The following is a 19,629-nucleotide window of genomic DNA, read 5'->3' on the forward strand; positions in this document are numbered from 1 at the left end:
TCCTATGACAACTCTGCGTGAAGAATCCAGACCCTCGTTAAGTCTGGCTGTTCAGGAGAGCTAGCCGAGGTGCCTAACTTTTCAATAAGAAAAGTGCCCTCAGCCATGCGAGGGGCTGGGCTCATTCTGCATTTCCGTCACACATGGCACCCATCCAGCTCCCTGCTGCCTGGTCGGGCAGTCGGCCTGTCCCTCAGGTGACTAGGTAAATGCCCTGGGACGGCTCACGGCTCCTTTGTGGCTCGTCATGTGTAGCAGGGCAGAACTTCCAAGTGCCAGCTCCCCGATTGCAGAGTGTCAAGCCTGTCCCAAAGTTGGGCAGTGAAGCGGCAGTCTCCCTGGCAGGAAGGGGCAACAAGCAGGGTCTTGGGCGACAGCTATAGAAAGCCTCTTGCTTCCTGACTCCTTGGGGTCAGGGCTGGGCTGCATCCACACTGGCCACTGCGTAAATACACTCATGAAAAGGTCTGTCTCAAGAGTGGGAGCCAGTCTCTTTTGGGGACATCGGGAGAGGGGCTGCTGCAGGCTCTGTGACATTGGGCTCTTTTTCTCATTTCTAGGTTTCTAGGATCTCTTTATTTATAGGGGGTGTTAGGCCTTAGCCGGATATATGAGTAGCAAATATTTGCTCCGAGCTTATCATTTCTTCCTTTTTAAAATATGGTACCTTTTCCCCTAGTGTAGTGTTAAAATATCAGTTCTCTCCAATTTGATTTATAGATTCAATACAGTCCCCATAAAATGCTTCAACAGGTATCTCTGTGGAAATGGTGACCTAATTTCGAAATTTATATAGAAATACTTATAGAAGTACTTAATACCCCTGAATTGCACAATTTAAAATGATTAAAAGGTTACATTTTATTGAATCTAAATTTTAACACATAAAATATTTATCAAAAATTAAAAAAAATATAAGAGAAAAATGAAAACCAAAACATGCTACCAGCAGTGGAGAGAAGGCCAGCTCTGGTGCTGGGTGGAGCTTAGGAGAGGGTGCTGAGGGAGGCGCCAGGTGCAGCCCCAGCTCCACAGGTGCCTCACCCGGCTCTAGCGCTCCTTCCAGCCCAGCAGAAGCCAGCTCTAGTGCCACAGTTGCTGCTAGAAGTGGTGTGCACGTGGCTGTGGCTCTGGCTATGTCCCCGGAGGTGGCATCAGATCTAATGACACAAATGCCTCCAGCTCTAGAGCGGCTTTGCTTCTGTAGCCATGCAGCTGGATCTGGCTTTTGAGATGGCGCAGGAGCCAGTGCTGGGGACAAGGCCATTGGGGACATCACCCACAGGCCTTCTTCCCCAGGGGCCAAACACGGAACACATCCCAGAGCTTTCCACAAAAGAACATCTTCCCAGGCTGAGTCCACCTGACGGGTGGTATGAGGACAGTGGCTCCCGACCCTGCTCTAGTCTCTGGCAGTTCCTCCCTGAGTAGCCCCAGCACTGACCCCTCCCCATATGTTCACTCTAGGGTTCTGTCTCTGCGGATTCCTGGTCAGCCAGCTGGGTCAAAAGAAGTGGGCACAGTGATCCAGGTGTGGGCCGGGCATGCTGAGCTGCGTGTAAGCCACAAACTGCTTCAGGGCGACAAAGCCGCATCCTCCAGATACTGGTCCCCAGCCTCAACCCCCAGAAATCCGCAACCACAGAGACAGGAGCACTCTCTCTTATCCCAAAGCCCACTCACTCTTAGTTGTTCCTGGAGTCTGTCACCCTGACAATGAGGGCAAAGGATTCAATCCATATCCAGACGAGGTGAGGAGGGCATCGCCTTGAATGTCCTGTGCCCTCCCTGCTGTGTTGTCTCATGGGACTGGCCAAGTCCCCGGCTGGAATGGAAGCCTGGGGCAGTAGGGACTTCAGTCTGCTCCATTCAGTGAGCTACACCAAGTGCCTAGAAAAGGGCCTGCACACAATAGGCACTTAATATTATCTTCTTGACTGAATGAACTTCAGGTTCCTCAGTCAGCCCTCCGGGTTTCCTGCTCTGGCTACACCCAGGATAGGGGACTGTCCCCCGCCTCCCCCTCCAATAGAACATGAAGCCTTTACAGATGGAAAACAGCTCTTCCCAAAGCCACAGAATTAGTGAGGCTTGAGGCAGGAAGCTCCTTCATGGGAGAGAGAAAATCATAAGTAGGAACAACCACAGCCCTTGGCAGCCCTTTCCACGGGACCAGGCACGGGGTCAGCACTCTCCATGGCTTATCTCATTTAATCCTGACAAGATCCCTACAAGGCCGTTTGATCCCCATAGCTCCCCAGTTTTCACACAAGCAAACAGGCTCAGAGGTGAGGTGACATTCTCAACATGTACAGCTAGGAGGTGGCAGAGTAAGCACTGTGCTGTACAGGGGAGAGGCACCCACCTTTTCCGCAGCAGGCGTGTGACCTGTTGGGTGCTTGTCGTGCGGGAGCCCCTGCTTGCTGCGCCATTTTTCAGGCGAGGCGGCCTGTGGGGTCTCTGCTCCCGCTCCCCACACAAGAACGCAGGATATGGTGAGGCCAAAAAGGAACACCCACAGAGCCATAGGTAGGGGAGCCATACCACCACGGTCTCACTGGAGGCTGGGTTCACCGAACGCGCGACCTGCCGTCCGCCTTTCCGCCAACCGACCGACCGACGACTCCCCTCCACTCTCTCGACTCTGTTCCTCTCCTCTCTTCCGCTCTCCTGGGCTCTCCTCTGCTCTGCTCGGCTCCTCGGCAATCCTTCGTAGCCACAGCAGTTATACCAGCGGCCAATCGGCTAACCAGCTACAGCCCACGGCCAATCAGCCACAGCCGAGCCAGCACCTTTCCACGTGAGGCCGAGAGCCTGTAAACTACTTTCTGGGGCTCTGTCCCCACAGTGCTGGAGAAGTTTCAGTGGATAGATGAGAAGATGGGGACACGGAGTCTGCTCTGGGGGGCAGATACTACATATTCTAGCAGCTTCTCTGGCGTGCCTGTGTTCACGGTCCCCATCCAGGTCCAGGGACGATTACTTTTACACTGGGGTGGGACAGAAGAGGAACGGGTCAAACAATACGAATAGTATCAGACTGCAAAAATACTTACGGCCATAATGTGAAGTAAAAGCAGTATTTAAAGAATTTTCTGATATCCCAGCAAAAGTAATTGTTTTCACAGTAGCTGAATGAGTCAATCTCTCGGAACCCCCTCCCGCCTCTGAGCAGCTCACATAGTGGAACTGGAGTCTAATAATAAAAGGTGCAAGTTGAGTTGGAGGCAGGGGCACGCCCAGAATGACCCCTGGGTGTCCCCTTCCCTCTCCAGCGCTCCATTGAGCACAGTGGGCACGGCCCGCCCCCTGTTGGTCATCCTCAGCACTGCAGCCGCAGGTGGAAGAAAACCAGACCAAAAAAAATACACCTTTGGGATCTTCAAAGCAGTGGAGCTGGCTCCAGGAGAGATGAGAGGAACCTCGGATGTTCGATGTCCCCGGTTTATGTCCACTGTCCTGGAGTGCCCAGTTTCCCCCCGGAGGTTCCGGCATGGGTGTTCCGGCCCCTGATCCCTGAGAAGCCGTCTAGTAGCCTGCCCCTGGCTCCCAGGCCACCCCGTCCCAGGGACCTCGGGGTAGAAAGCATTTACTGGACTCAGCGCAGTGGGTCATCGATGGAGAACAGTGATAGCACACAGTCTCCTATGAGCCTGTGAGATCCTCGGGGTTCCCGCCCCAAGCATATTCCAGTTGCAGTGAAGGAATCAGGTCTTCCTTCTGTATCCTGGAGGACCCTCCCCATGGGGGCTTGTCCTGGTCGCAGGCGCCCAGAGCGGTGGACACAGCACTCCAGACCCCGTCCTCTCCAGGCTGACCGACTGGGACCCTCGGGACCCCAGCCCATCAGCCTGGAATAGCTCCCCTCGGGATGCGGTGAGCCACGGGAGTTTTGCTGGGAGACTGGGGCCGGACCTGGTCCCGCCTGGGCCTCAACGTGTGGCGCGTGCTCCCCCTTTCCCAAAGTCCCACCTTCAGAGATGTGGGCGTGCCCACTGGCCGCTGCGGCCGGGTCAGCTAACCGGCCTCCTCTGAGCCTCTAGCCAATCGGGGCCTCCAGACGCTGGCGCCGCCAGACAATCGAGGTGTCCACGGCCCGCGCCGCCCTCCTGTGATGCCGCGAGCCAATAGGTGTCCACTGTGGCTTCCCTCGAGAGTCGCGCAGCAGCCGGGGACGTCCCCCTGAAGTGGAGAAGATGCCGATTGTATTTGGGGGCTGGGCACCTGGAAGTGAGGCAGCATCGCCGGGGGGGCCGTCGGAGGAGGGAAGGTGAGGGGTGGCGGGGGGAGGGGAGGGGATGGGGGAAGGGCGGCGCCTCTCCTACCCGCGACTAGCCTGAATGTGGAGAGGCTACCGAGGGGACACGTGCAGCTGCATTGGCCTGCCCAGCCAGTCTCCTGTACCTCCCTGCGAGGCTTCCTGTGTTTGAGAAATGGATGGAATTTTAGAGCACAGATTTTCTGAACATGGGGATTGTCCCTATGGTAGTTCATATTGAGGCCAAATCATAATTATTCAGAAATAATGTTTGGGAAAGCCCAGAAGAAAATGTTGTGGAGCTTGGGTAAGGGCAAAAATAGTGGCAGTCACCTAACTAGATCAAACAGCAGCCAACTGTTACTGGAACACGTTATGTGTATCAAAAAGATAAGGAAATGGTGTTGTCGCCAACTTGGTTTTAAACTGAAGCTTCACGTTACCTGTGTAAAAACCTGAGGGTGGAAGCACTTTGAACTTTGGAACTTTCCCCTTGGACTTCTAATTCTTGTCAGTGCTTTGCAACAAGGCACTAACCAAAAAGCCTTTCTGTTTTCTTTTTTCTTTTTAATTTAGTCTTTGATAAAAAGATGTTGCTTCCAGAAATCACATAGGAAGTTAGAAGACTCGGAATTAGAAGGACAATCCCTGCTCATCTAAATATGTAGATTATTCTAAGACGTATGAACTCTTAGAGGCCACGGGTGTTGTTCTCAGCATCTAGCCAACGACAAGCATATTTGGCAGCCATTCAGTGGCTTTAACTGTCTTGACTTTATTGCCTGACTTCAATTCTGTCTTTTATGTCCTGTGTCTTCTGCACACAGCTGGGTGTAGGAGTCCAGACATTCCTGTACACAGCACAAGGAAAAGCTGTGAAAACAGTGCTTATGGGCCAACACATTCCCTTTTTATTGTTGTTGGACTTCAGGGGCATAGAGTTGGATTAATCACAATCGCCCTGCCCCCATCCATGCAAAGGCTTGTTTTGATTTCGTTCTTTTTGATAGCGTAACACCACAGCCTGTTGCCCCAGAAATGCTGTGTAACAGCCAACCACAAAAGCTGGGTGGCTTACAAGCACGTGGTTTATTACTGCTTCACGCAGGGTGGGCAGCTCTGGGGGTCATGGTCCTCACTCACTCACACATCCAGGGATTGGCGGGTCTCCCTTGGGACCATCAGGGCTACTCTGCTTGGCTCCACTTAACTCTCATCCTCAAGCAGGCAAGTCTGGGAGTATTCTCAGGATGATGGCAGAGGCGGAGACCTGCCAGGCGTCCTGAGCCCTCTGGTTGGAACTGGCATCTCTGTTGCATTTTGTCGCCCAAAGTAAAACACAGCTCAGATGCAAGAGGAGGGGGTATTGGTCTGTCAGGGCCGGTGGAATCAGATGAAATCTGTAGATCAATCTGGGCAGAATTGACATCTTTATGATACCAAATCTGGCTTTCAAATCTGGCATATTTCTCTGTTAATATATTTCCTCTCTAAGTACCCCTTTATGCAGTTGTATGGTTCTCCCTGTAGAGAACACATACTTCGTTTGTTGGAATTATTCCTGGGTACTTGAGTGTCTGTGACACTCTTGGAAATGTTGCTTTGCTGAAATTGTGTTCTCAATTTGTTTGCTGTCAGTGTAGAGAAAAACGGTTATTGTTGGTAGGTTCATCACATTTCCAGAAATTTTGCTGTACTGTATTATTATTTCCGTTAATTTGCCTGCAGACTGTTGGGTTTTCTACACAAATGATCATACCATTTGCAAATAATGATGGTTTCCTTTGCTTTTTTTCTAATCCTTGAGTCTCAGATTGCTATTTCTGAGGCTGCTTGTTCTGGCCAGGACCTCCAGTCCAGTGGCCATTCAGTCTTGTCCCTGATTTTAAACGCAGTGCTTCCAGTATTTCCACGACTAGGGTGATGTTTGCCTAGGTTTTTTTGGTTGGTGTGTTTTCATCCTTGATTTTTTGTTGTTGTTTTAAATATGGATATTCTTTATCAGGTTAAAGAATTGTCTTTTCTCCTAATTTACTAAGAGTTTAAATCATGAATGGGTGTTGAGTCTTCGATTGGGATGATTTTCTTGTTGTTTCTCTTTTAATCTGTGGGTTATTATGGATTTTCTATTGTCAAGCCATCCGTGAATGTCTAAGATAACCCCACTATGGGTGTGCTATATTATTTTTCCCTGTATCATTATATCCAATTTGCTATTATTTTACTGAGGATTTTTGCAACTATTTTCATAAGTGAGATAAATATGTAACTTTTAATATTTTTGTGTGCTTTTGATTTCAGGGTTATGCTGGTTAGGTAGAATGAGTTGGGAGTGACTCCTTCTTTTTCCCTTGTCTGAAAGATTTTGTGTTAAATTGAGATGATTTCTTCTTTGAAACTTTTGTAGAATTCTGTGTGTGTATGTGTATGTTTTAAACTAATTGCTTTATTTTTTTGAATAATCATAGGACAATTCAGCCTATAGGAATTTTTTCATTTCATTTCATTTTTCCAAATTGTCAGCTTATAGTCATTGATAATATTTTCTTTTTTTAATTTATTTTTTAAATTTATTGGGGTGACAATTGTTAGTAAAATTACATAGATTTCAGGTGTACAATTCTGTATTACATCATCTATAAATCCCATTGTGTGTTCACCACCCAGAGTCAGTTCTCCTTCCATCACCATATATTTGATCCCCCTTACCCTCATCTCCCACCCCCCACCCCCCTTACCCTCTGGTAACCGATAAACTATTGTCTGTGTCTATGAGTTTCTGTTTCTCATTTGTTTGTCTTGTTCTTCTGTTGTTTTTGGTTTATATACCACATATCAGTGAGATCACATGGTTCTCTGCTTTTTCTGTCTGACTTATTTCGCTCAGTATTACACTCTCAAGATCCATCCATGTTGTCAAAAATGTTCCTATATCATCTTTTCTTACCACCGAATAGTATTCTATTGTGTATATATACCACAACTTCTTTATCCATTCATCTTTTAAAAACAAAAAGGACAAAAAATCATCAGATTTGTTTGGAACCACAAAAGACCCTGAATAGCCAAAGAAATCTTAAGAAAAAAGAACAATAATGGAGGTATCACACTTCCTGACTTTAGCTTATACTACAGGGCAACAATAATCAAAACAGCATGGTATTGGCAGAAAAACAGACACATAGACCAATGGAATAGAATTGAGAACCCAGAAATAAAACCACATAAATATGGACAGATAATTCTTGACAAAGAAGCTAAAAACATACAATGGAGGAAAGACAGCCTCTTCAATAAATGGTGCTGGGAGAATTGGATAACCATGTGCAAAAGAATGAAACTGGACTGCTATCTGTCACCATGTACCAAAATTAATTCAAAATGGATCAAAGACTTAAGCATAAGACCTGACACAATAAACTGCATAGAAGAAAACATGGGTACTAAACTTATGGACCTTGGGTTCAAAGAGCATTTTATGAATTTGACTCTAAAGGCAATGGAAGTAAAAGCTAAAATAAACGAATGGGACTATATGAAACTTAAAAGCTTCTGCACAGCAAAAGAAACCATCGACAAAATAAAGAGGCAACCAACTGAATGGGAGAAGATTTTTGCAAACAGTGCCTCCGATAAGGGGCTAATATCCAAAATATACAAGGAACTCATGAAACTCAACAACAAAAAAACAAACAACCCAATTGAAAAATGGGCAGAGGACCTGAAGAGACATTTCTCCAAAGAGGACATACAAATGGCAAATAGACATATGAAAAAATGCTCAACATCACTAATCATCAGAGAACTGCAAATAAAAACCACAATGAGATATCACCTCACCCCAGTCAGAATGGCTATCATCAACAAGACAAATAGTAACAAGTGTTGGAGAGGCTGTGGAGAAAAAGGAACCCTCATACACTGTTGGTGGGAATGCAGACTGGTGCAGCCGCTATGGAAGACAATGTGGAGGTTCCTCAAAAATTACGAATAGAATTGCCATATGACCCAGCAATCCCTCTCCTGGGTATCTACCCAAAAAATCTGAAAACATTTATACATAAAGACACATGTGCTCCAATGTTCATTGCAGCATTGTTTACAGTGGCCAAGACATGGAAACAACCAAAATGTCCTTTGACAGATGAATGGATAAAGAAGTTGTGGTATATATACACAATGGAATACTATTCGGCAGTAAGAAAAGATGATATAGGAACATTTGTGACAACATGGATGGATCTTGAGAGTGTAATGCTGAGCGAAATAAGTCAGACATAAAAAGCAGAGAACTGTGTGATTTCACTGATATGTGGTATATAAACCAAAAACAACAAAAGAACAAGACAAACAAATGAGAAACAGAAACTCATAGACACAGACAATAGTTTAGTGGTTACCAGAGGGTAATGGGGGAAAGGGGATGGTAGATGAGGGTAAAGGGGATCAAATATATGGTGATGGAAGGAGAACTGACTCTCGGTGATGAACACACAATGTGATTTATAGATGATGTAGTACAGAATTGTTCACCTGAAATCTATGTGCCTTTACTAACAATTGTCATCCCAATAAACTTTAATTAAAGAAAAAAGAGAGAAATAATGTTAGAGTTTGATGGTAACCATCAGAATGACCAATCAGGTAAATTACGTGACGTTTCAGCATTTTTCTTTTTCTTTTTTTTTTTTTTTTAAAGATTTTATTGGGGAATGGGAACAGGACTTTATTGGGGAACAGTGTGTACTTCCAGGCCTTTTTTCCAAGTCAAGTTGCTGTCCTTTCAATCTTAGCTGTGGAGGATGCCCGTTCAGCTTCAACTTGTTTTCCTTTCAGTCTTAGTTGTGGAGGGCGCAGCTCTCTCCAGGTCCAGTTGCCGTTTTCTAGTTGCAGGGGGCGCAGCCCACCATCCCTTGTGGGAGTCGAACCGGGAACCTTGTGGTTGAGAGGACACACTCCAACCAACTGGGCCATCCGGGAGGCAGCTCAACTCAAGGTGCCGTGTTCAATCTTAGTTGCAGGGGGTGGAGCCCACCATCCCTTGCGGGACTCGAGGAGTTGAACTGGCAACCTTGTGGTTGAGAGCCCACTGGGCCATGTGGGAATCTAACTGGCAACCTTCGGAGTTAGGAGCATGGAGCTCTAACCACCTGAGCCACCGGGCCGGCCCCGACATTTCAGCATTTTCCACTTGTGCTGTCTCTGATGGTACAGTAACTGAATCTGAGAGCACTGATCAACGGTCCCTATTCAACCAACTGCCATCTTCCGTATGGGCAAAATCTTCAACTGATATTGGCAGAATTCACAGTGTACCTCCTATCAAGGTTCAAATTGATCCTTCAAAGCCTCTGCCTAGAATTAATCAATGTCCTATAAGTAAGGAGGCCTTCGAAGGTATAAAGCCCATAATAGAAGATGACATAACTCAGGGTCTTATTATTCCTTGCACTAGTCCTTGTAACACTCCTATTCTACCTGTGAGAAAGCCAAAGGGACGAGGGTGGAGGTATGTCCAGGACCTCTGAGCAATAAACCATATTGTCATCCCTTGACACTCTGTTGTTCCTGACCCTCATACGCTGCCCAGCATCCATCCCAACTGCAAGTAAATTCTTTACAGTAATTGACTTATGCAGTGCATTCTTTGGCATCCCAGTTGAGGAAGCTAGCCAATACCTTTTTGCTTTCACTTGGGAAGGAAAACAATTTATCTGGATGGTAATGCCTCAGGGTTTCACTTACAGCCCTTCTTATTTCACACAGATTCTGAAGACTGATTTGGATGATGTGTTTTCCCTAAAGGTTCCATCTTGTTACAATACGTATGTGGATGATTTACTTCTTTGCTCTCCTCAGGTTTCTTCACAGGATGATAGCATCCATCTGTCAACACTTTTGGCCTTAAAGGGACATAAGGTCGCTAAAGAAAAATTACAATTTGCTTAAACTCAGGTTCGATATTTCAGACATCTGATATCAGAACAGGGTCTACACCTGGAACCAGATAGGCTCCATTGCATCCTAAATTTCCCGAGGCCCAAGACTAAGCACCAATTGCGAGGTTTTCTTGGGCTAATCAGCAATTAACAGAATTGGATCCCAAATCTCTCTCTTATGACAAAACCTCTATATGTCCTATTAAAGAGTGACAGTCCTGACCCAATTTCGTGGGAAGAACAGGATGACGTGGCCTTCAAGGCCTTGAAGGAGAGTTTAATAAACCCACCTTCTCTTGGGCATCCTAACTATCAGATTCCATTTTTCATTTCTGTGCATGAAAAGCAAGGAAATGCCCTTGGCATGCTCACTTAGAAACATGGGGATCAACATAAACCCCTAGGAAACTATAGTCAGCAACTGGACCCTGTGGCTCGGGGATACCCTTCTTGCCTCAGAGCTGTTGCTGCCACTGCCCTCCTGGTTAAGGCCACAGAGAAGATTATTGTGGGATCCCCTCTAACTATCTTTGTGTCTCATGCAGTAGAAGCTCTCCTAAATTCTCATCACACCTAGCATCTTTCAGTCAGTCGTCTAACTTCCTATGAAATCCTTTTGTTAACCGCTTCCCATATAACCCTTTCAGCTACTTTTCTTTCTTCTGAGACTGAGGAAGCCCCTCATGACTGCCTGCCATTAACAGATCACCTTCTGACTTCTCATGACGATTTGCTGAAAACTCCTCTAGATAAAGCTGATCTTTCCTGGTTTACAGATGGTCAATTTACTTAAAAACAACAATGATAAGTACTGCGCTTATTATGCTGTTACAGCCCCTTCTGAAGTCATCGAGGCAGCACCTTTGCCTCTGGCCACTTCAGCACAGCAGGCTGAATTATATGCCCTCACTCGAGCTTGCATTTTAGCAAAGGGCAAAACTGTGAACATTTATACTGACAGTAGGTATGCTTTTGGAGTAGCTCACAACTTTGGGATGCAATGGAAACATGGTTTCCTTACCTCCAATGGAGATAAGATTAAGAATGGTTCATATTTATGGGAATTATTAGATGCTATAGTTCTGCCTTAGCCATTATTAAGATTCCAGGACATTCTAAACTAGATTCCCTGAAAACTAAGGGAAATCACCTTGCCGAGATTTCTGCTAAGAATGCTGCCCTTAAAGGCATCAGCAGCAGTCAGACTTCTGTCATGGTCCAAAGAGAAGCTTCTTATGTTACTGGCTAGAGAAGCCCAACAATCAGCTTCTGAAGAAGAAAAACATGACTGGAAATCCAACAATTGCTGGTTTAATAAGGAAATAAACTCTGGTTTGGACCAAATAACAACCCAGTTCTATGAGAAATGCTAAAATACCCAGTCCTAACCACTTTACATGTGTTGAATCATTGGTCTACTGACAAAATGGTAGCATTCATGCACCAATATTGGTGGACAGATATTAATAAGGCTGAAAAAAGTGCCTACCTTAGGTGTCTCACCTATCCAAAGTACAACTCAGGGAAGCCTGTTCGCACTGCCCCTGGACATTTTAAATTGCCAAATGGACAATTTGCTGTCTGGCAAATGGACTTCATACAGCTTCCCCCATCTCATGGATACAAGTATGTTTTAGTCATGATACGTATATTTTCTCAGTGGGCTGAAGCTTTCCCTTGCAGACAAGCTAATGTGTCTGCAGTAGTTAAAGTACTGTTAGAAAAGATTATTCCTACTTGGGGAACTCCTCTTGAATTCCACAGTGATCGAGGAACCCATTTCACTGGTCTGGTGCTAAAACCAGTCTGTGCTGTTTGGTCAGCTCTGTAACATTTTCACTGTGCTCACCATCCTCAATCTTCAGGATTGGTTGAATGCACTAATGGCATTATTAAGACTCAATTGGCAAAATTTTGGTAGAAACTCTTCAAATACCTTGGCCAAAAGCATTGCCATTAGTCCTTTTAAATCTCAGATCTACACCTTTTGTGACTCATAAGCTTTCACCTTTTGAGATAATTACAGGATGCCCTATGCATTTGGCCCCTGCCTCTCTTGATCCACAGTTGGTGAAAGGAGACATACTTCAATATTGTAAAGGCTTAATTGCTTTTATCAACAATAATCATGCTTTAGTAGAACAATCGTTTCACAGTGCACTCCAGGGAAATGAAAAACTGAAAATTCATACTCTACAACCTGGAGTTTTTTTTTACTGGAAAAGACACCTCAAAAAGGATTCCCTCCAGTCACACTGGAAGGGCCCTTACCAGGTACTGTTGACTAACCTCTGTGCTGCTAAACTGCAGGAAGTAGACTCTTGGATACATGTGTCACACCTAAAGAAGGCACCAAACCCTGACTGGAACTGCACACAGTCTGGTGACCTGAACCTAAAGCTGTCAAAATTTAAAGCAGGTAACCGCTAAGGAAATGGGTTACGAAGTCTTTCTGGTTGTTGAATCTATCATCAAGAACTTTGATCTATTTAAGACAATAATAATCTTTGTCTCATTAGCTATAAGCTTAAACTTCTGGTTTACACCTACCATATAAATTAGGTTGTTATGTTCTAATTCTACCTTTAAATCTTATTGTTTTTAAGCTCTGCTCCTGATGCCCATCAACCCTGGACACTAGCTGTTCCCAGTCCATGCACTCTCCTCTTGATGTAAGAGATGACACCCAGAGAAGGTCCTTCCTGACACTGAAGGACAAAAGGCTAAAGACTGTAAAACCTGAGACCTGAAGACCTGACTGTTGATCAATGATGCTTTTAGAGAAAAGATCTTGATCAAAAGGAGGGAATGATAAAAGTGAACTGGCACTTTAAGTAAACTGACCCGGGAGCTGGGAGGTCTATGGATGGAGCTGGGCTTCCTGTTACTCTCTAGTCCTGACTTCCTGTTAAACTTTATGGTTCTAACTTCCTTCAGGGGGAATATACTCATATATAGGGACCATCTTGGGAGAGTGGTAGAACACTGTAAGTGGGCGCCGGCCGAAGGTGTGCGTTCTCACATTGCTGCGGTGGTTTTGCTTTTACCTTTTCCCAAATAAACCCTCCTTTTGGAGGACTGCCTGGCAAATTATTTTGTCCAGTCGACAAGACTAACACCCTTGCAAACTTTCCCAACATAATTGCAAAGGGAAATGGACTCTCTGACTGTTGGACATGCCACACGCAGCCTGGAAACATCCCTCCTCTCCCCAGTTTCAGCCTGCCCTTTTTAATCTCAGCCTTACCTTTCTGTCTGGGGTCCATAAAGAGTTCTTCCACAGTACTCCCTTTGTTGTCAGGTTAGACTTCTCAGCTACACGTCTGGGCTGCACTCACCGCACCCCACTAGTTAATCGGTTTGATACAACTAGGGTCAGAACCCTCAACTGTACATCCACATCTAGCCCTTGTCACTTCTGTACATATCGAGAGGGAGGCTACCTCTTGTCTGTCCAGTCCCCCTATTAGCCCATTACCTTTGACATTTCTAAAAAGGGTACTCCAAATACTACCATCTGGTGTCCAGCTAGTCACAGAGCTCACGACAGACAGGCAACAACATCTTGGAAACTTCGCCACCGACCTCCAAGAGCAGGATGGGTACCAACAAGGCCCAGGGTTGCTGGGCTAAGGGGAGACCTTTCCTCTCCCCAATACAACAGAGCTTCTCCTTGGGGCTCAGGTCTGACCACATGGTTTAAGTCCTCCTTCCACATCGAGCTTGTACCCCTCTCCAGGGTATTTATTTCTCTGTGGTCCTCCTCAAAATGAACTACCCAACAGAAAGTTGCCAGGTGGGGTCTACCACCACTCTCCTATCGCCCTGGCTACACATGTATTGACAAGTCTCAGTTTGAAGGACGTGCCTTAGGGTTTTTAGGCCTTTGGGGCATATCAATCACGGTTCATAACGTCACTCATCCCCAAGCCAAACAGGCCGTAGGACTCATTTAGTTGGTACTGGGGCTGCCGTTGGTCTAGCAGCCCCTTGGGGAGGATCTGCCTATCGTGAGGCTACTTTAACCACCCTAACAAAGTCCTAGCTGCCCTAGCTCAAGGCATGGGAGCTGCCTCCAGAATCTCCAGGGGTGCTTCGATTCATTTACAAATGTTGTCTTTGACTACTGACTAGCCCTTGATTACTTATTAGCTGGACAAGGGGGAGTATGTGCAGTAATTAGTAAGACTTGCTGCACTTGTGTAAATGCCACCAGTCAAGTAGAAGAAGATATTTAAAAGATATATATATATATATATATATATATATATATATATATATATATATAATCAGGCTGAATAGCTTCATAATTTTGCAAAGGAATGTCCAAAGACTAACTCTATCGGGCAGGCGGTAAAAGACATTCTACCTTCCATGACTTGGTTTCTACCTTACTATGGCCTTTAGTTTGTATATTGCTTCTACTGCTATTCGGCCCATGTCTTTTTAATCTACCTGTCAAATTTATGTCCTCCAGATTACAACAGTTCCACTTAAAAATGATGGTCCTCCAGAAATTCCAACCTGTCCCTCCAGAAACAGAAGACTCAGATTTAACCAGTCTCCTCGTAACAATGTCGCACCGCTTTCACCTCCTACCCACTGAAAGTACAGGGACAACACCTCTTTCCTCCTGACAGAGAGCAAGAGGATTGGACCCTGAGTATGACATCGCTTCCTTTCAGCAGGAAGTAGATACAGAAGAGACACATTGTCCCCTTTCCTAAGAGTTCAGGGTCTCAAACTCTTGAGAGGGGAATGATAGGATGGGTAGATAGAAATGAGCAGGAGAAGGAGAGACCTAGCCCTGGATAGAAAGCCCCTTGCTACAGCTCCTACTTGGGTCAAGACCCCTTGCAGCTGCCCTCACTTAGGACACCAATGCCTCATTGGCCCACCAGTATTCCAAGCTCACACATGCCCCTGAGTCAAAGGGATGTGTTGTTAGAAGCCAAAGAAGGAAGGAAGACATCCCACTTATCAGAGAATACATCCTGTTTTTCAGGACCATTTTAGTGACCTTCTCAAACAAATCATAAAAAGAAAATTGACAGAAACTACCTTGAGAAGCAAAAGTGAAGGCTGGACACCACGGCAGGAGAGAAAGAGATAAAGAGAAGGGAGAGGGGCAGGCAATTCTACCCAAACAAATAAAAGCCTTCATACAATGTAAGGAGAGGCTTTTCCCCCTCTTGGGATTGGTCCCCTCCACATCTGAGAGTGTATCTGCCTTTGTGAATAAACTCCTTACTACACTGTGCATGCACAAAACACTGTCTCTTGACTGAACTCTTTCCCTTGAGAAGAGAAGAGCCAAGGAAATCATCACAACCCGGTAACACTTGCGTTAAAAGTCACAGCATAAAAACCATGGCTCCCGCTCAATTAGGTGGCAGAAAAATAACTGGGTATTTCAGCATCACGGCCTGTCCCCTGGTCTGATACTACCCGCACACACAGAAACAAGAAGACTGACTGCCAGCACACGTGCCCCCCATACACGTACTAAAATGCACAGGGTCGAATTAGCAGGAACTTATAGATACACACATGCACAAGACTCACAATGGCACATTCACGTGTTCACAGGTGCACAGGTATCCAGACACCAGTACACAGCGACATTCCAAAACACATGTTCACACATTCCCAGAGGTATACACACACACTTGGATGCAAGACAAGACCTGTGCCTACAGGCCTAAAGGAGACACACATGGGCTGGCTACTTGATCAGCACTTGGGAGCCCCTGGCTCTCCCACTCCATAAATCACCCTTCTCCCGCCAGTCAGAATGGCTTGCCTTCCAGCCAGCCCCTTGAATAGATGTCCAGTTTTCCCTAAGTAGAGAATATCTTAGTGCAGGCAGGCTCTTGCCCTCCAGTTAAAAGGGGACACCAGGTAACTGGCTTCTGAGGCCCAGGCAATGGACAGGGACAGAAAGGAGCAGGAGAAGTGGTTACTCACCAGCCTCTGCAGTTGCTGAACGCCACAGAGGAGTTTTGGGTCAGGATGGCCAAGTCTCGGAATCAGAGGCAGATCCCAAGCAGGGCTCCACAAAGGACTCTCTCTGCCACTGCACCATGGCCCCTGGAGCCACTAGGCGGGCATTGGGCGCAGCCGCAGGTGCAGGTCTCCCCCGAAGACCGTGACATTGTAGAAGAAGCTGCCGCCAGGGTCCTCCTCGCTGCCTCCCAGGAAACCTGAGGTCTGGACCAGGGCGACTCTGAGGGCCCAAACTCTCTCTCTGGCTGTCGCCGCCAACACGACGTGGGACACCAAGAGGCCCTGGGCGTCAGTGCGCACTGACACCGCCAGGGTGAGCTCTGCTCTGTGCTCCAGGGGCTCACCTGCAAGGAGAAGGGATATTAGAGCCACAGAAACCTAGGAGCCCCCAACTCCTAGAGGCCCCACCCCGCTGAGTCCCGCATCCCCCAACCTTGCCCCCACTGCAAAGTGAAGGGCATTCCGCCAGGCAACCGCCAACAACTAGGCGATACTTCCCTGGCCATCTCCATACCCGGGAGGTGCGTTAACACAGCCACCACTACGGAGCCCCGCCGCCCTGGGCATCCGGCTCTGGGACGCCAGCAAAGTGCTCTGCAACCTTGCCCGATTTAGGGGTGGGGCTCCGCGGGCTCTTCACAGTTTCCCAGGGGACAGCCACGTCAGAGCGTACCCCCTGGGGTGAACCTACCTTCCTGGGCAGGAGATGGGGCTGCTCTGAAGCCTTTCCTGTTTGGCCCCTGTTGTGAGCGACTGAAAGAGTAGTCGCTACATTTCAGTCTCTTCCTGAAAGTCAAGAGGACATTTACCCCTGGGCAGGGCCCTATGTACATGCGTGGTATTCATGACGCGAGTGGGGAACAAAGTCTGGGCACACAGGTTCAGACAGATTGAGTAACACAGCTTTATTTGGGAACCAATGTCCTTCCAGAGGCCAATGCTCTGGTACAGGGAAGGTTATACAGAATAGTATTTAATAATGAACCAAGTCCCAGAGTCAATCGAGGTGGTGAAGGCCCCAGTCTGAGAGAGGCGACTGGGCCGACGTGGGGTCTGAGGCGAGCTGGCCTTGCAAGGAAGAACTTCGAAGAGTCTAGGAGTAGGTGGCTTGCACCTCGCAGAGGGTCTTAGCCATAGCGCCCTGTCAGACTACTCATGGCCTTGCTCTGGAGTTCTGCTTTTATCCTCTTCCTTGGACTTGTTTGCCTCTGAGGTGAAAACCAGAAGTTGTTTTGGTGAACATGTTTATCACTCAATTTTGTTATGCTCCGTTTCACACAAAAATATACACATGTTTACTTTCACTTTTATCAGTCTCACACTTGCGGCCATAGTCCTGTCCCTAGTGGTAACCAACTTGTTTTGCTAACCTCAATCCACATATATTATATATTCTACATGCTTTATACAGCCCCTTACACCTGCGCTTCTACCCTTCAGTGGCCCTTGGGCAGTGAAGACTCCGTAGCCCCTGGCACGGGAGGAACTCTCCTCCGTTTCCAGCTCCGGTGAGGCCGCTGTCAGTTCTCGGTCCCTGAAGGGGTGGAGTAGGGCCCCTCGGGACTTTGGGGATCCCTTTCTGCGCACCCTAACCAATCCCCAGGGCCCCAGGCTGTGCGCTGGGCACCGTCTCAGCGTCTCCGGACGCCACCGCGGGCGACGCCTCACCCTGGCTCTCCCGGACCCGTTGGAGCTGGCGCTGGGACGTCCGCCGCGGGACCCTCCCAGCCCTTCGCCTTAATGATCCGCGTCCTGGGAGCCGCGGGGACCCCGAGACTTCCCCGGTCCCGCGACCGCCCGGGCCCCAAACTTAGCCAACGCGGCCTAGGCCAGTGCGCGCGAAGTTTGTCAAGTCCGGCTGGAAGCTACCTGGGGTGGGGCGGCGGGGCGCGTGGGGCGGCGGGGCGCGTGGGGCGGCGGGGCGCGTGGGGCGGCGGGGCGCGTGGGGCGGCGGGGCGCGTGGGGCGGCGGGGCGCGTGGGGCGGCGGGGCGCGTGGGGCGGCGGGGCGCGTGGGGCGGGGCCCGGCTGACGGGGGCGTGGGAGGGGAAGGGTCCCTCCTCACCTACCTGTGCCGCGGGGTCAGCAGCAGCGGCAGCATCACCGCGCAGAGCAGGCGGCAATCGGCTTCAGCCAGCGGATCCCTTGCAGCCCGATTGCAGTCAGGGTCCCGCACTCGCAGCCGGCACGAAAGTTCCCCGCGCGCCGCCCGACTCACTACTGGGGGCAGCAGGAGCCGCCCGCAGCCGCAGGACAGCAGGGTGTGGGGCGGAGGAGGCAAGGTGCAGAGGGGAGGCAGGGAGCGTGGAAGGGAAGCGGGAGAGGAAACGAGCGAGCGCGGGGAGGGCAGGAACAGGGGCGCCTCAGCCTGCAGTGACCCGGTGCTTCTCCGCGCAGCCGCCGCCGATGTTCCAGGCTCGCAGAGGAGCAGAGAAACCAGGAAGCGGTGGCAGAAGCGCAGCGGCCTGCACGGGGAGAGCCAGTGCATACCCACCGGGAGACTCCGTCTGGGGCGCCCGAGTTCCACCAGTCAGCCCGGCATTGCAAGGGGGCCGCCTTGCCCTCTCTCTGCGCCCTGGGGCAGGAAGGGGCACAGGGCTGAGAGGGAGGCCAGAACCGTCTTTATAGGCAGGTGCACGCACTGCAGGGGCTACGCCAAAGATCAGAGAGAGACAACGTTCTCTCAGTCCTTCTCTCTGCCTGAAGTCCCTATCCCCCTCTATTGCAGCTTGGGACCACAACCTCTTCTATCCAGACCTGGCCCTCCCTCCTGGAGGGAGCTGGTTGCAGCCCTCACCTGGCCTGGATCCCACGTGGGCATCTAACCTCCTGGACTTTGCTCTCCCCAGGCCATTCCTGAAATAGCCTTTGTACACTCTCCCCAGCTTTTCCAACTCAGCATTCCAGGCATACTTCTCCATCCTGGAGCAGGTGTGCAGTGAGAGCCCCAGCTGGGATCTCTCTTCTCTAGCAAGGTCCTGAGCCTGGAGTCACTGCCCAGCCAGGCCTGCTGCCCTCAACACAGTGACCCTCCTCCCCATGGGTGTGTCTGTTGGAATATCTCTGCTTTGTGTCCCAGACTCTGCCCTACTTCCCTAGAGGATGGACACCTGTCTCTTTGGATCTTGTCGTTCACTCTGCTCCAGACCTGTGAGCCCTGGTGGGCAGGGAGGGGCCAGATGACTCAGGCCCCTCCCTGCCCACCAGGAGGGCCTGGTCTTATGGGAAACACGTGACTAGCACAACCCACTGTAGCAGGTGATTTCCTCTCCTGGGTCCCCTCATTTTAGGGGCCAGAGTGTGAGGGCACTGCAGCTTGATGGCTATCTCCACCTAGAAGCTTCCCTCCATGTCACCTGAGGCTGCAGAGACAGGATCCTGCACCAGGTAAGGGGAACACTAAAAATGGTGAAATTTCATGTAAGAAT

At 48.7% G+C, this 19,629-nt stretch overlaps 1 protein-coding gene across 2 annotated transcripts; it reads right to left on the reverse strand.

Annotated features, from left to right (window-relative positions):
* Positions 1-865: 865 nt before the first annotated feature.
* LOC148757464 (A disintegrin and metalloproteinase with thrombospondin motifs 2-like) lies at positions 866-18,992 on the reverse strand. Of its 2 annotated transcripts, XR_016021962.1 has the most exons (6): positions 18,271-18,992; positions 16,895-17,411; positions 16,165-16,547; positions 3,973-4,182; positions 2,366-2,990; positions 873-1,902 (listed from the first exon to the last, which is right to left on the reverse strand). XR_016021962.1 is itself a non-coding variant. In XM_088799976.1 (5 exons), the coding sequence occupies exons 2-3, from the start codon at positions 17,034-17,036 to the stop codon at positions 16,297-16,299; spliced, it is 393 nt and encodes a 130-aa protein (XP_088656102.1). In that variant the 5' UTR covers positions 17,037-17,411; positions 18,271-18,987; the 3' UTR covers positions 866-1,902; positions 2,366-4,182; positions 16,165-16,296. The 2 variants fall into 2 exon arrangements, 1 of the variants encoding a protein (XP_088656102.1); XM_088799976.1 differs by having other exon boundaries at positions 866-1,902; positions 2,366-4,182; positions 18,271-18,987.
* Positions 18,993-19,629: the final 637 nt, after the last annotated feature.

This window comes from Rhinolophus sinicus, chromosome 8 (assembly GCF_057876585.1).
Source record: "Rhinolophus sinicus isolate RSI-liver-muscle chromosome 8, RSI-T2T, whole genome shotgun sequence".
Lineage (NCBI taxonomy): Eukaryota > Metazoa > Chordata > Mammalia > Chiroptera > Rhinolophidae > Rhinolophus > Rhinolophus sinicus.